General features: G+C 38.7%; 2 protein-coding genes across 2 annotated transcripts; both read left to right on the top strand.

The window, feature by feature from the left end:
• Nucleotides 1–5,445: 5,445 nt before the first annotated feature.
• LOC145909430 (cubilin-like) lies at nucleotides 5,446–11,662 on the top strand. The gene is made up of 17 exons (XM_082996824.1): nucleotides 5,446–5,451; nucleotides 5,513–5,669; nucleotides 5,928–6,118; nucleotides 6,347–6,488; nucleotides 6,820–7,001; nucleotides 7,157–7,298; nucleotides 7,500–7,681; nucleotides 7,763–7,913; nucleotides 8,164–8,237; nucleotides 8,556–8,670; nucleotides 8,725–8,894; nucleotides 9,114–9,264; nucleotides 9,612–9,793; nucleotides 9,994–10,138; nucleotides 10,482–10,657; nucleotides 10,720–10,873; nucleotides 11,454–11,662. The coding sequence occupies exons 1-17, from the start codon at nucleotides 5,446–5,448 to the stop codon at nucleotides 11,660–11,662; spliced, it is 2,529 nt and encodes an 842-aa protein (XP_082852950.1).
• A 159-nt stretch (nucleotides 11,663–11,821) lies between these two features.
• LOC145909429 (adhesion G-protein coupled receptor G6-like) lies at nucleotides 11,822–16,189 on the top strand. The gene is made up of 16 exons (XM_082996823.1): nucleotides 11,822–11,929; nucleotides 12,474–12,611; nucleotides 12,671–12,775; nucleotides 12,941–13,065; nucleotides 13,193–13,342; nucleotides 13,460–13,542; nucleotides 13,833–13,950; nucleotides 14,029–14,280; nucleotides 14,351–14,470; nucleotides 14,535–14,675; nucleotides 14,741–14,850; nucleotides 14,915–15,122; nucleotides 15,192–15,321; nucleotides 15,433–15,593; nucleotides 15,748–15,918; nucleotides 15,983–16,189. Exons 1-16 carry the CDS (start codon nucleotides 11,854–11,856, stop codon nucleotides 16,187–16,189), a joined length of 2,295 nt encoding a protein of 764 aa, XP_082852949.1. The 5' UTR covers nucleotides 11,822–11,853.
• The last annotated feature ends 229 nt before the right edge of the window (nucleotides 16,190–16,418 follow it).

The following is a 16,418-nucleotide window of genomic DNA, read 5'->3' as shown; positions in this document are numbered from 1 at the left end:
ACGAGTTCTGCGCTTGAAGTGGTGAGATCTTGTAATTTATGTTGACTTGGGGAAGTGTTGGCCACCAGTTTGTCGTCCAGGTAAACAAAAACAAATGGTAAAGATTGACATACCTGGTCCTTAAGCCGTTGAAAAGTCTGGACTGCAGTTTTCAGGCCAAAAGGCATTCTTAAGAATTCGAATAATCCAAACGGAGTTATGATAGCAGTTTTTTTGGATGTCTTTCTCTGCAAAAGGGACCTGGTGGTAGCCCCGAACTAGATCGATCTTCGAAAATATCGTGGCGCCGGACAAACGCGATGTGAAGTCTTGGATATGCGGAATGCTGTAGCGATCTGGCTGGTGGACACATTTAGGCGGCGGTAGTCACCGCAGGGGCGCCATTCACCTGATGACTTTGGAACCATATGTAGTGGTGCGGCCCAAGGACTAGATAAACGACGAATGATCCCCATTTGAAGCATCTTGACAAACTCCGCTCTAGCGATTGCAAGCTTTTCAGGAGATAAACGACGTGCCTTTGAATGAACCGGTGGTCCAGTTGTGCGAATGTGATGCTGGACCTTGTGTCTGGGTGCAATGCTGGAAAACTTGTCAGCAATTCAAACATTTACCCTTTAATTACCTCCAAAGACCCGGTCCCGGAGAATCCAACAACACGTAGGTAGATGTACTTCGATGGCGAAGTGGTGTTGATTACCCATTCGCAGTTGTGCATAAACGTCTGTGGATCATCGGTTAAAGTGATGTTTTGAAGTAACGCAGAAGCGGTTAAAGATGGAAATCGTGAAAGAAGATTTGCAAAATCATCAGTAGATGTGGGCAATTTGCAAATGCGCGACGATTTGTTATTTGTACCGTTTATAGGAATGCTGGCGATCGATTTTGAATGAACAAGGCAACTGTGGCATAGGTCTACCAGCAAGTAATGTGCACGCAGAAAGTCGGCTCCCAGAAGAGGTTGCGATACAACGGCAAGTATGAATTTCCAACGAAATTTGCCAGCTGCGAGTTCCAGGTTGAGTAACTTTTCCCCAAAAGTATTAATCTTGCTGCCGTTAGCAGCCATTAACTTGATTCTTTTAGCTTGCTGTTGACGATCAAGACATGATACCGGAAAAAACGCTGACCTCAGCGCCTGTATCAACTAAAAAATAACGGCGAGTGGTTTGATCCCAAATGTGAAAGAGATTGTGAGCTTTGCCGCCGATAAAGTAACTAACAACGGCCGGCTGACGAGTTTCCCTGAAAACTGCATGGAGGTTGACATTTCTTTGCCTTTTCACCGAAACGTTGATGGCAAAAACAAAGTCTCTGATTTGCTGCAGTGCCTGTCGATGCACGTGGAGACGCCGCGAGCATGTTGCGCTTGTCTACTTTTGTTGCAGCCGTGAACGCGTGACGCTCCTCGCTTCGTGCCTGCCATAGAGTGGTAGCACGTTGTGCAAAAACACGTGGGTCGTCAAAATCTTTTGTTGCGAGTATAATTCGTATGTCTTCGGGCATCATTTGCAGAAAGATATAACGAAAAAGAAAACACGGCTTATGGCGGCATAACAATGAGAGCATCTCATCCATTAATTCTGCTGGAGAACGGTCTCCAAGTTCAAATGTGTGTAACAGTTTATGCGCTCTTTCATAATCTGAGCATTCGTAAGTGTGTATTAACCGTTGCTTTAGTGAATTGTACTTATCGTGATCCTGTGGGGGTTCCAATAACTTCAATAGTGTACCGGGCGCTTGCTTGATCAAGGGACGAAACAGCATAAAAATACCTTGTTTCATCAGCAGAAATGTTTTGTAGCACAAACTGGGCTTCGGCTTGCTGAAACCGTATTCTTGGTTGCTGTGTCCAAAACGTTGGCAATTTCATAGCAACTGCGTGCATGGTAGGAGTTTGCCTTTCCATATCTTCAAACGTCAGGGGTCACCAATTGTGGCGGGTGCTTGATAGCGTTTATTTTTTAGACTGCGCGTCGTTGCAAGGACACGCTCAATTCCACTAGCTGCGCAGACGAAGGCAACACAAAAAGAAAAACGCATCACGCTTCAGTAAATTTAATGGTGGCATCCGCCACATGTTTGTTATTTTATTGTTTTCATTTGGTTTGCATCGTACAATGCGCGAATAAAAATGTAGAGGCCCTGTAAAGAGGACAAACACGTCACAAAGGAAATAAAAATACACTTCGCTTTTAACTCAAAACAATATAAAATTTGGCGCTGATTGAACTGCCTTAAAACACACAGTAGCCTATATGCACTGGGCATTTGACTTATCAACATGAATTTTAAAGCAACTTCTCATAATGGTTGATTGAATGATAACAACAAAAACAAACATATAGACAGTGCTGAATTAACCATTGGACAATCAAAGTACATGCCCCAGGGTCAGCCAAAAATCCAGGCCACCTGAACAACTTTATGACGTATGTGTTTGGTTTGGAAGAGGTCAACCACGTCCTTGTCGGAACGAAAGTAATTCGTGCAGTTCACTTTTTGAGTTATACCTGATGAAGTCTCGCCGCATGGGAGACGAAACATCGAAGAAATACAGCACATATATTTTATGCCAGAAGAGCAGAACATTTTTAGAAAGTTAATTCCTTCACAAACTCGAAATTGAAAACCAACTGATACATATTTAGTATGTTTTTCGGGCCTCTTTTGCAACTTTCCTGAGGGCCAACAGAGCTTTAATCCAAGACTGCATATAGGCCTACAACACAACGAAGAACTATTTTAAGCCAATGATGTAAATATATTGCTTGTGCTTATAGATATGATAATATTTTTGCGTCGAATTGTAGATTGAACTGTTGAAATAAGCATCTTAATAGCAAGTAGCGAATTGCTAACAGCAAAAAAATGGCGCGTGCATCGTTTGTGTACTACTAAACCAACGAAAATTGAGTGGGAGGAAACTAAACTACCACCACAAAGAATGGCCACACAACCAAATAACAACAGGCCGTAGTCGTCACCCGCAATCGTGCGTTTAGTAATAGCGAATGAGCTTTATCCTCGCCCAACCGAAACAACATTACCAAGCAGTCAGTTGACGTGCATTACATCAGAGCAATTGATGGCCTTAAAATGCACCGGATGTACCGCCATCTACAGAATACTGAGCAAGAACAATGTACGTACAGCGGAGTAAAGGAAGGGTTATTGAGAAACTTCTAAGAAAGTGACGAAGAAAAAAAATTGCCAAACCATTTGGACAAAGAAACGAGAGCTACAGACTATAATCTTTTGTGTTAGTTAGACATCTAACAATGCTTGCACTAACTTCTATGCTCTTAACAGTAGGATATTTTATTACTGGCACCAAAGGTACGTGTGATTTAAGCTTATGTAGCTGTTAAGGCGATACAGAACATTACGGACCAGTGCGTAAAATGAAAAAAATATATATCCCCCGTACTGCTGAGATCAGGATTTCTGCAGCCAAAAGTTTATTACGTGTTAATTTAAAACAAACTTTATAGTTTAATAATCTATCCTTACCTACATAGCGCTTTTTGTTCTACAGCATGCGGGGGGTTCTTTGATGCTTCTGCGTTACTTCAAAACATCACTTTTACCGGTGATCCACAGACGTCTATGTACAACTGTGAATGGGTAATCAACGCAACTTCACCATCGAAGTACATCTACTTACGTGTTGTTGGGTTGTCGGGGGCCGGGTCTTTGGAGGTAATTAAAGGCTGATATGTTTGGATTGCTGACAAATTTCGTGAATAAGGCACGCGCGTTTAAGCCATAATTTAAATTAGTGCAAACCCGGTATGTTTACCACCATCCTATATTGTAACATATGTACTGCTTCGTACAACGAAACAAAAACACATTTTGTGTGTAATTACATCGTGATCACTTTTAGATCAGAGAAGGCGGGGAGCTGGTTGGCAAAGTATCCGTAGGAGCAAAGGATGTTAGGTATGTTGTGAACAATCAAATTGCATCGATAAGATACGTCGGCGCTCAAAGTATTACAAGCCGCAACTACGAGCCGCAAATCTTCTCTGTTACGCAGTCATTCTTGGTCCAGATGCAGTATCAGGAAGGTAAATGCCATGTGATTGGTTTTAAATAAGAATTTTTGGTGAGGAACATTTGTCTTTGTTTTAATTTTACACACACATGCTTATGCCGCAAATTACCGCAAAAACACAACTATTTTTCGGACCAAAACATATTTTGCCTTGCTACATTCCGGACAAATCTGTAACACAGCATATAACATAAGTCTGTCGGCGCAAAGGAGATATAAAATTGTATTGTATACTTGAATTATGTTAAATTTATGATTGGCGGATTACATTTGTTGTGTTACAAATTGACATCAGAAAGTTACATCGAAATTTAGATAACGAACTTTGAAATTAATCTTCGAAATGTTCCTTGCAGTCGATCCATGTGGCACAAACCTGTTTGATTCCGCAACATTTCAATCCCCGGGATTTCCATCTTCTGTCCCGGCCAACACAAGGTGCGGGTGGAATCTTCGTCTTACCTCAAGTATCACAAACTATATTATGGAACTTCGTTTTCAGAACGTTGGTCTTGCGAAAGGAGCGGACAGGTTTCAAGTAGGTTGGAACATAATTTAATGAGAATATCAAAAAACTTTACCATGTAAGCATTTTTAACACTTTTAGTGTAAGATATTTAGCTGCAGACATGGTGTACACACTGTTTCGACCTGCAAGGTCTCATCGGTGGAGCGTTTTTTGCACATATTTAGTTGTTGTTCGTACTTAAATTGCGAACGCAATGTGCAGTTTTGTGTTGGCGTGATATCAATTGCTTTGGGTGCACTTTTTCTGGTTGAAGTAGCGGGTCGTGACGTGGAGTCACACATTGTCCATGAAATGACTCAGTGTGGCTTAAGTCACGAACGTCATGAGCTTGCGATGCTCTCAGTAATGTAATACGGCATTTTGTTGCAACGTGATATTCTTCAAAGGTTGTTACATGCTTAACGTTTAAGTAACTTTTATTTGTAATTTTATTGTATTTTTGGGGTGTCCTTTACAAGTTCAAATATTTTCAGGTTTACGATCTTACAAAGCTGCTTGGAAATGTAAATGGAAATATGAGCTTTTATCACACTTCTTACCTACGTGTGTACATTGAAACAAACGCCATATCAAGTTCAAACGTAGCGTTCAATGCTTCATTTACCTACAGTGGTAAGAGTAAAAAAAATGGCTAAAAGCATGACAAACACCACATGAGTACACCTACATTATTTTGTATTTGCCAGCATGTGTGAAAAACCTTATAGCCACGGACAAAAGCCAGGAACTGACTTCACCTGGATACCCGTATTTACGATATGACCGAGGATTTAGCTGTTCCTGGAAAATCACTGCCGCCAACAACAGCAAGAGCGTATATATAAAACTGCTATCTTTGGAAACTAATGTTGGAAGCATGAGAGTAATTAAATACAAATCGATCTGTTACAAGCTTAAAAAGTGAACATTTCCATTTATTGCAGATTGACGCACAGACGTTACACTTAGCTTCAATTCCTCTGTTTATATCGCAAGGATTTTACAACACTTACAACAATCTAAGCTTTGTGTTGCAAGTGACTCGGATCGACGTGCGGATATTCAGAGCTATTAGAGGTTTTCGCCTGCTTTACTCACAAGGTGCTTTTTTGGATTTTCTTGACAATCCATGCACCGAATTTCGTAACAGTATTCGTTTCAAAGATAACGTTACTGTCAGCACGTATTCAAATTGTTCAAAAATATCTTTTGCAGCTTTCTATTTAAACTGTGTTTTTCATTTCCAAACATTAACCTAATGTAACAGAAGCGCAATGCGTGTACAACCGATGTAGAAAATGACTTGACAGCTCCATACGGATGCTTGCATATATACAACCCAAACCTATTTTTTGTCAGTTTCCAAGTGCGGTTTTGAAAGTCGTACAGTGCTAAATGGGTCACTATCCTCTCCAAACTTCCCACAACCAGCACCGCCTAATGTAAAATGTGGATGGATTATTCACAAAACCTCGCGCGTCGAAAGAACAAATGTCTTTCGTCTGACTATTAACTCCCTACAAACCCAAGGAGGAAACGGAATCTTGCAGGTAAATCGCAGATATTTAGGCCAGTTATCACGAAAACTAAACCTGTTAATGTAGTGCTTTCTTCCTGGAGAAGGCAATGACAGTATTAGTTGTTATCAGTTACCGCTGTTGCTTTAAATACTCACTTACATTTACCACACTAAATCATAACATCGACTGTTCAGTGAACAATAGAAACAGTTGCGCAACCTAACAAAGTAAAGCCACAATGGCATTGTTTTAATACAGGTATACGACGGAAATGGCCTCATGGGTGATCTCAACACCCATCCCCAATACAGGGATTTTGCATCTGACTCCATTTTACGAGTTTACTATGAAAGCGGGCCAGATTACGGCATGCCATTCAGTGCAAATTACTCGTACCAAAGTGAGAGGTTTAACATCAATTTAACACCGATGATTCTACATTAAAACACTTTATACCCAATTGAACTGCTAAATTGCTTCGTTCTTCAGAGTTCACAGCTGTAACGTAGCTTATATTATCATCAAACCGTTTTGAATCACTATTTACATACAAAAATGACTAAGTACAATAGTTTTGTACAAACTTTACCACCAGAATTTTATAACCTACGCTTTTTATTTAATGTATACATTTACTCATTAAAATGTGCATTGATATAAATTAGCAGTTTTTGAACATTTGATTTGTTGCGGGTGAAATAAAGGTTTAACACGTGGTGAATATCATTTAGCTTGCACAAAAGCACTTAAAGCGACGGCCACACCTCAAACAGTCACCTCGCCGGGATTTCCATACTATAAACCTCAAGACATTCTGTGTAAAGTATCCATCACACCTACACGACCATCTATGAGTATACTTCTCAAGGTGTCGGGACACCCAAATTTTACTGGATGCTGCAGTCGAACGCAAGTAAGCATAAAAATAACTTATTTTATTCGGGGAATCGTTTGTTGAGATAGTTAACCCTCAAATAGCAAGTGTTAATTGCACTTCATAAAAACTTTTATAACTTAGCTAAATAATAAAAAGGTTCGTGCATTAGTCGAATACTTTGACGTTTACAGATTTTTGAAGAAACCAGGCGTCTTGGATTATTGCTTCACAACAATATGGGGGTTCATAAAGTGATTGCTCACCAATTTCCAATCAACATCGAGTACGATGGAAGATCCCAAGGAAGAGGATTTTCTATCGAGTTTAGCGAGGGTGCGAAAATTAACGTCGACTTTCCATCATTGATATTGAAACCTCAAAACCCTATTTAACCAAACACAACCATGAACTTCACCTGTCCTAATATGACATCTCTTATACATTAACGTTGCAAACAATTTTATTGGGGCGTGTTTTATTCTTTTAAAATTTAAATGATGTGTAAAATTCTAAAGTTTTGAGTTTTATCTTTAGTACCGACTTGCGGTTACTCAACGAACGCAACGACAGGAAATATCACTTCACCAAGTTACCCAAAAAATGCCGATTCGGGCGTTTTGTGTGGTTGGAATGTATATTATCCTCAAAACGTCCCTGGCGGAACCAGGGTTTTTGTTTTGAATAACTTCCAAATCGGACAGAACACAACCTTTAAGGTTGGTACGAAAGTAAAGAAATGACGCCATGATTCCATTTTCCACCAAGGTCGTATAGAAATTTGAATTTGTTTTATCAAGATATCCAACGAGTTGCTAGCAAATCAGCCGACTCTAAACAACACCATCCAAAAACAGCTGTTTGTCTTCAGTGGAACGATGCGAATATACCTCAAAACAAACAGACTTATCCCTTCAGGCAGCAGCTTTATTGGCGAGTTTTCAGCTCGAGGTTTGTCCACATAGACAGAAAAAGGGTCTATCATTCATAAACCTTAATGGCCAAGAAGATACTTTACCAGCTACTTTAAAAATGCATTGGTAAACATTCATCACGGATTGCAGTTCGTCACACTCAGATATTATTTTTTACATATTTCTACATGTAATATTCACATGATATTACGATGCTGTGAAGTTTAGACTGCATCAAACAACTTAATCGTCAACTTCGTTTCCATATTAACAGTTACATTTTACAGTTTGCGGCGGAAACCTCATTGCCAACAACACCGAACAAATGGCTCATGCATACGGCCTGCCCGGTATTACGCCTGTAAATTTACAGAGTTGCAGTTGGAGAATTGATTTTAATCCTGCTAAAAGCTTATATATCGAAGTGGTCAGATTTGCTAATACGAACACAGACCGGTTTAAGACATTCCAGGTGGGCACATGCCTCTTTTTTACTGGTAAAATAACTGAACCTGTTTTCTTCCAAGTTATGCCTAACAGAAAAAATCCCAATGTTCTAGATTCCAGTCGTACCATACAGCTTTTGTCTTCTACGAAACTTAAACCTTTTGATTTAAAAAACCTTTGTCTGCTGCAAGATTTCAGACTCTTTATTGAATTTCTTTCCATACATCGATAGATTACAGGATTAACAATGATCCGCAGACCCACCGACAACTTAAAACTTATAACACACGACACTCCTGCTAACCTGTACGATACTGGCTACGGTGTTACGTTCAAGTTCAAAGAAAGTAAGTCTTCCGCGTTCTGTTGTCGTACCTCCTGTTTGTAAACTTACCTGTTAGTTCCAAGATGCGGTCGAAATATGTTGGGAGGAAGTGGGATTTTCTCTTCCAGCGAAATACCAGCGATCAACCAGAGTCGAATTTTGTGTAGTTGGAAGATTACTACAAGCAGAGTCTCAACAATGCGTTTGCAAGTTTTCAACACTTCTTCACCAACCTCTGTCCTCAAAGTAAGTGTCATTGTCTAAAATAAGAAAGAAAGGTTTTAAAGCAAGACGTTGGCATCTAGAACAATGTGTCAAATTTTCCCAATTTTCATTATCTTTTGTTTATCTTTGGTTATGCCATAGCATATATCATCAACATATAACCGCATAAAGAGCAATAAATATTATTTGTTTGTTAAATAGCAAAGCTTTTTCACATATTTCCAAATCCTTTGTTGACAGGTTTATCACAGCAGCAGCAACGGATTATGGGCTACAGTGAGACCCGGAGATTCGTTCCAGTTTTACGGAGTCAGAAATGTTTTCATACTTCTGGAGCTAAATCTCACTGCAAAACAACACATTGCCTTCAACGGCTCGTTTGCTTCTCAAAGTAATTGTATATAGCCGGGAACAGAAGTCCAAAGTTTATCTGTTCAAAAGGAATTCGAACTTTTCTTTGCAAATAGTCCATAGTCAAAACGAACCTGTTAACACAAGTGCGATTCCCTTTGCTTTTTGAAAATGATATCTTTGAACTACCGGACAAAACATTGACAAAAACTTCCGATATTTCCCAGAGCTGTTTCTTTTTAACCCCTGCCCTTCTGTACTACTGCCTCACTGGAATGTAAAGCAAATAAAAGACACAAATAAACCAAATTTATTTAACTGTTTCATTGTCGCAACCACGCCAAACGATAGTGTAGGCTACTGCATATAAATTTTCTTTTTCTTTAGATTGCTACTGGAGAGGAAACGTGAGCGAAGCCAAGAAGAATTTAAACCTCTTCACGTCAGAATCTATTTACGCAGACAGGGTTAGCTGTACTTGGGAGATTTCACCGTCAAACCTTTCCAACAGTATACACGCTAATATAATTAATCTTTATACCAAACCAGAGAGCACTGTGCAATTGCAGGTAAGGCAAGTTTTGTTACACGATTACTTATGTGGAGTTACGCTTTTTTATTACACAACAAAGATTTGTTTCATTAAACTTGTTTACTCGTCGATTACCATAGGCTAGACCACATGTCTCTATAAGTGTTTGCTAACAACAACAACATTCCGGCAGTTTATTGTTCACCGACTACTGTTTATTTTACACTTTGTTCGCAGTTGAATGATATTGGAAATCTTGGAGGGGACTTCCAAGCGCCAAAACAGGATATAAATATCGTAACACACTCAAATCAATTGAATGTTATATTGATAATGTTCAACGTAAATGGATTCGCGCCTCTTAAAGTAGAAGTTAACGAAGGTAGGCTAAAGCCCAAATCCAGCTGTGACCATTTTTTTTTACTTTTATGCCGTAAATTACCTGAAACATAATTATTAGCATAACCCAAACTGACATCATTTGAAATGGAATCGAATTGGCCTCTCAAGAAATGTAACAGACAAACACTATCCCAACCATATTAGGAAAAAAATTATGGACTGTATAGAAATCGCTACTTATATTTTTCTCTACTCGAAAACATATAATAATTTTAAGTCGCATGTTCAGTTCTAAAGCGATTAAACAACCATATACGTGTTACTCAATTGTTGCAAGTTGTCTATGCATGATCAACACATTTTTTTCCTTATGCGTTTACTAGTTTCAAGATGCGGGTCCGACATAACAGTCGGAAACAGCACCATTGTTTCATCAGAAGGATTTCCAAATTTCGCACAACCTAATCGTATTTGCGGATGGTCACTGTTGCTTCGTGGCTCTAATTATCTTAATTTTCGATTTTTACAATTGAATCTACAAGCCTCTGACAAGCTCGAGGTAGGTTTTAGTTATGCTGGTACGTTCCAGTGATTTGAAGATAATCCAATGTTTTTTTTCAGCTATACAATCGAAACAAGAAAATTTCCAAGTTCGGTGTCAGAGAATTTTTAAATGCAACATTACCCTTAAATCAGTTTTTGCGTATCTACTTCGAAACGAAAGGTGACAGCAAACAAAGTCTTTTCTCTGCAGAAGTATCTATTTCGAAGCAAGGTAACGACACCACAAAATACAAATTAAAAAACAGAATTTTGACTACATTATGGCGTACATTATTAAGCCTACTAGTACCATCGTCTAAAACTCTAAATCTTTTTGTAAACATCGTGTGTTCAAATACCTGAACTAGATTTGCATCAATCTTCACTTTATAAACGACACAAATGTTGTACGTAGAAGAGCTTCCCACATCCCTCGCTCCTATCACATTCGTAACCTTTTACGTCAATCAAACAGGGGTCATTAAACTTCTTCGTACAGAGTCACACATTTGTGATTAGTAGTAATCGGACTTCAGATAGCCGTCGAGAGATAATAATCACAACCAAAATTGCATCCTTAAGTACAGGAAATTTTAGAGGAATATATAATCCCTAATATCTGTGTAAAAACAACAGTAGGTGTAGTGACGCACAGAAAAAAGAATTATCGGGTAGTTAAAAAGGAAAACCACTGTTTTAGTTTTAGGGGCCCAAGCTCTATGGGCCAAATGAACCAGCAGCCTTGCTGGCTGGATCAGTCCCGGTTGCTGCAATTTGTTAACCCTTTACCACAACAAATTATTGTTTTAAAGTAAACAGACGAGACTGCGGTGGGAATCTCACTGCTACACCCCAGTGGCAGGAATTGAAGTCGAGAGGATATCCATACAACCAACTCTCAGGCGTTTTTTGCTCTTGGATAATCTCTCCCTCGACGCCGAAAAACGAAATACATATTGAAATAGTGGACTTGTCACTCATGAGAGATGGATCATTACGGGTAAGATCCTCTTTGCGTTGACGTGGTTACTTTGCACAAAATTTTATGTGTACCATAACACCAATGAATAAGTCAAATACGTTGCACATTGATCGGACTATAAAACGTTGTGTTTTATTTGCAACAATTGTCGCTGTCGTTAATAGATTACCGACCTCAGTAGAAATTCTGCGGGACATTACAATGGAAGTGTTTCCAACTTGTCTCTTTTAATGACCAAGGGCGTGTTTATCACTTTCCAAACAAGATATCAAGATGGAAGGGGATTTTTTCTTCGTTATAAAGAAGGTTAGTACCTGGAAAGAAACGAAAAACCTTATTCAAGCTGTAGGTTGCAATAGTAAACCGTAATGTTGCTCACTGATGTATAAGCTAGCTACCACCGACATCAAAAGCAAAAAATGCAGATGTACTCAACTGCATAATTTATGTATAATTTTTATTGATACATACGCAACCTACATACCAGGAGTTAAACGGATGCCACGAAACCTTGTGTTGCAACACATCGTGCGTTTTTCACTAATGTTCTATCTATAAAACACTCTGTGACAAGACCAACTTTAATGATCTGCAAATGCCCGTGACATCTCGCAATCGTTCAATGGATAATTTATAGGCCAATATATATTCAAAAATCACATTTTTATTTTTAACATCAACAAATATCGAAAACGTGTGTGCAAGTACCACCTGTCTGTTGAGAACTCTGGCTACTCGTGAAAATGCTTAAACGATTTTATTCCGAAGTTAACAGTCTACCACTGTGGCAATTTGAAAGGACGAATTTATCACGTAGTAATTTTTTGATCATTTTTAATTTCTACTTTAGCAGCTACAATACCACCAAACGTGTGTGCAAATACCACTTGTCACAAAACCTTGGCAACTTGCAAACCTACATCCGACAATTCAACATACACTTGTATGTGCATGGCAAACTACGAAGGCGACGGAATTTCATGCAAACGTAATTAACCAAATTGAGACAACAAAGGCCGAAGCAAATTTAATCAATTTTTTCCGCAGCATTCTGCAATGGAACAAGTTATGATTCTGTTACTGGGAAAGCGTATACCTTTGGGCGAGCAAGTATTGGCGATTCTCCAAACTCTGTCGAAAAGTGTCGGAACGGTATGTTCGTTTTTTCTCCTTTTTAATTAAACCCCACGAGCAAGGCAACGAAATTTCGTGGCATAGAGTTACACGTCTTTTGCAAGGAGTACCCCGATATCATGGGATTTATTAGTTATAATCATAACTTTATGGACAAACGCACAAAATATGCAATGTTTGCAGGAAGATCAATTGCGTCGGCCGTGTGCGTACAAAGCACAGTAGACCCCAAAGTGGCAACGTTTGATAAACTGCACACACTGCCTTGTTCAACAAATTTATCCACGATACTGTCTAAAGCGCTGCAGGTAGTTCTCGTTCAATTGTGTGCAACTAACAGAGTTTTCAAATGTTCATGGCTACATTGGTACTAATTAGTGGTCGGTATTATTGACAGATACTTGGTAAATAGAATGTATTTCTTTGATTGTTAAGCTACCTGCAACCACCGAATCTGTAAGCATACAAATTACGGACCTAAAACTACTTACGTCATCGTCAACTGTTAATTTAACTTCGGAGGAAACGGCGGCAGTGGCAAACACATTGCTTCAACTAAGTCAGAAAGACCCTGCAAAAGTACAGGTAAATTAGACAGTTTTACACATTCGCGAATTATATGGATTTTTGCACAACAAAAGCCTATTGTAGCCAAAAATTTCTGTTTGAAAAGTAAAATTTGAAAAAACTTTGTACATTCAGATCACAAGACAGAGCTTATTGGATACGCTTTTAGTCACTGACCAAGTATCGGCATCCTTGCCTAACGGTAAAGTTCATACACAGTAAGTGTTTCAACGTACTTTCTGACAACCACTGGTAAAATGAATAAGATTCTAGGCAAAATACATATGCACAGGTGATGTTTAGAAATTATAGGGATTTAAGTTACCGCAATAATGTTAGGTTTGTCAGCATGTCGAAAGAATTCTTCGAAATTTCTTGTAAATGTTTTAAAAATACATTTTACAAAAGTTATGATAGGAACTACATTACGTGAAAACCACGGTCAATGTAGAAAAAATACAACCTTTTGCACAACAGTAAAAAGTACCAACCAATAACTTTATTGCAGAAAACTAGAGGAACAACAAAAGATTTTGATAAAAGTCTTGCAAGATTTTACAGACCGCGTTTTGCTGCCTGGAAACGCAACATCTCTTACCTTGATCACCAAGACCATTACAGTGCAGGTAGACTTAAAGTTGAAATCAAAGTTTGGTGAAAAGAGAATATAGCATCCACAAGAATGCAACATGTGTTTGAATCAGGTTGAGGAACAAACGCCCAAAGCAGGAAAGTATTTTGACGTCACTTTTGCTCCTAAACCACAATCGGGTATTGCTTACAAACCTCCAATCAATTTCGTCATTCCGGCTAAATTGATTGAACAAGCAGCAATATCCATAAGTTCGAGCTACGGGCGTGCAAAGCGTAACATTGCAAACCGTCCAGTGCGTGTATCATTCGTTCTTCATCAGACTAATGCCCTGTTTCCACCAGTTGAAGATGACATAAGCGAGGTACTTGCACCAACAAATAAAATCAAATATCATTTCTTGGACACAGTGATGTAGCTATGACTTGCTACAGGTGATAACAGCTCGAATAAAGAACTTCACTGTACCAAACACCAAACAAACAGTGAACATCACTTTTAACAACCGAACCACACGCCAAGGAAGCGTTCGTCTGCCATCAAATCCGTTGAAGGTATATGTGAATCGCCTTCACAATCTCAATTAGTTCCCAACTTGTTAATTTAAACATTGAACAGGAGAAAGTGACTCGAACTCAATGTGTTAATTTGGACCAAAATATGTTTCGTTGGGTGCCAAAAACATGCAGACTTGTGAGTGGCCCAGATGGAGATCCACGATTTCACTGCCACCAACTCGGTCACTTTGCTATGATTGTAGTGAGTAGATTGAAATAACACAAAATGTCATATTCCCAATCAACCAACAATGTAATTCCATACAGAAATCAGTAGTGCTGCCTTCAGCTCACGCACTTCACGTTGCAACTTACATCGGATGTGGTTTGTCAATAGCCGGACTAGTGCTTACCTTGGTCATATACGGCAGCGTCAAGTAGATTGATACGATTAAATCAGAAGAAATTTAGTGAATTTAACAACATAACTTTAACTCACAGGGCTCTGAGAATAAAGAAGCCTACTTTGTTTCTGCTAAACATTTGTTTCTGCCTTCTTGTGGTGAACATCATTTTTTTGACAAGCGCTGGAAACGTGAACAACAGAACAGGCTGTTACGTATCAACAGCTTTTCTGCAATACTTTTTGCTCGCAACATGGTTTTGGATGAGTGCTAACGCTTATGACTTATATAATGCTTTAGTTAAGGTAAGAGAACCAACACCAAACTACTTACACAATACATAATTATACACTCACCATGTATTCTTTCTTAAGGTGATGAGCACATCATCTGATAAAATTCGAAATTCTTCAGTGATTGTTGCATACTTTGTTCCCTTTCTCATTGTGTTGATAAATGCATGTGTTGCCATATTGGTTCATGATCTTCCAAGATACAGGCCAGGTATATAATACGCCAGTTTCATAAAAATCACAAACAAAAATATTTTGTCAAATTTTTACCTGTATTTTATGAAACCAAATGAAACAATTTCAGTGGTTGTTATTTTACCAGATGACAACTTGTTCATATCATCGTATCAGGCAAGACATATGTGTTGGGTGCATCTTGGCTCTCTGCATTATGGATTTCTTTTGCCAATAGGATTGCTAACCATTTTCAACTTGTTTTTGTTTGTTATCGTGTTCACCAGTTTAACCTGCAAAAAGGAAAAGGTGCTTTCCATATAATGCTTGCAAATCAGTGGGAGCTTAGCCCTTTATTAAGTTATTTCAAAGTTTAAAAAACACAATTTTGCACCTTCTTCACATAGTCACTGCAATGTAAATTTACTAAATTCAAGCCTTGACATCTACAAATCATTTTCAGATTCGTTCTTCTGCACAAAAAAGAACTAGTTCACAGGACTTCATGGTCGCCATTACACTAATACTAATGATGGGCTTAACATGGATTTTTGGGTTCCTGATGCTTCTAGCTGAAGATGTGACTTACCAGGAAATTATGGCATGGTTGTTTACAATTGTTAATTCCCTACAGGTACAAATACCCCCTCATAGAATAAATGGTTTCATTAAATATTTACAAAAAATTGCTTTTTCAGGGATTTTTCATCTTTCTGGTCAACTGTGTTAGAAATCCAAGTGTAAGAAATCTTTGGCTGCATCCAGTTTTGAAAACATTTGGCTGCAGAAGGTTCATTGCAACATCCACAACTGTTAACAGCAGCAGGAGTGGCACAAGTGATGTTGGCCTAACAAAGACCAGAAGTCAGCAGAAATCAGAAGCAAGCGAAACTGCACAACTGTAAACAACAATGTGCAATGAATATGTCTAAATGTTATGTACATACCTTTGTTGGACTTGTTTGAGAGTTTGCAAACATAATCAGTTCTTTATTGTATTGATTTCATTTCGTACATAAATTGTTGAACTATTGACATATAAGCATCTTAATAGCAAGTAGCGAATTGCTACCAGCAAAAAATGACGCGTGCATCGTTGGTGTTTTACAAAACCAACGAAACTTGAGTGGGAGG

The sequence above is a fragment of the Ascidia mentula genome, chromosome 7 (assembly GCF_947561715.1).
Source record: "Ascidia mentula chromosome 7, kaAscMent1.1, whole genome shotgun sequence".
NCBI lineage: Eukaryota > Metazoa > Chordata > Ascidiacea > Phlebobranchia > Ascidiidae > Ascidia > Ascidia mentula.
The sequence above is the reverse complement of the archived record's forward strand: the minus strand, read 5'-3'. Positions and strand labels throughout refer to the sequence as shown.

Coding starts and splice junctions, on each gene's coding strand:
- LOC145909430 (XM_082996824.1), top strand. Junction 8,671..8,724: donor TACGTTCAAGTTCAAAGAAA/GTAAGTCTTCCG, acceptor CTTACCTGTTAG/TTCCAAGATGCGGTCGAAAT. Junction 9,265..9,611: donor CGGCTCGTTTGCTTCTCAAA/GTAATTGTATAT, acceptor CTTTTTCTTTAG/ATTGCTACTGGAGAGGAAAC.
- LOC145909429 (XM_082996823.1), top strand. CDS start 11,854: ATGACCAAGGGCGTGTTTATCACTTTCCAAACAAGATATCAAGATGGA. Junction 13,066..13,192: donor TACTGTCTAAAGCGCTGCAG/GTAGTTCTCGTT, acceptor TTGATTGTTAAG/CTACCTGCAACCACCGAATC. Junction 14,676..14,740: donor GTCACTTTGCTATGATTGTA/GTGAGTAGATTG, acceptor AATTCCATACAG/AAATCAGTAGTGCTGCCTTC.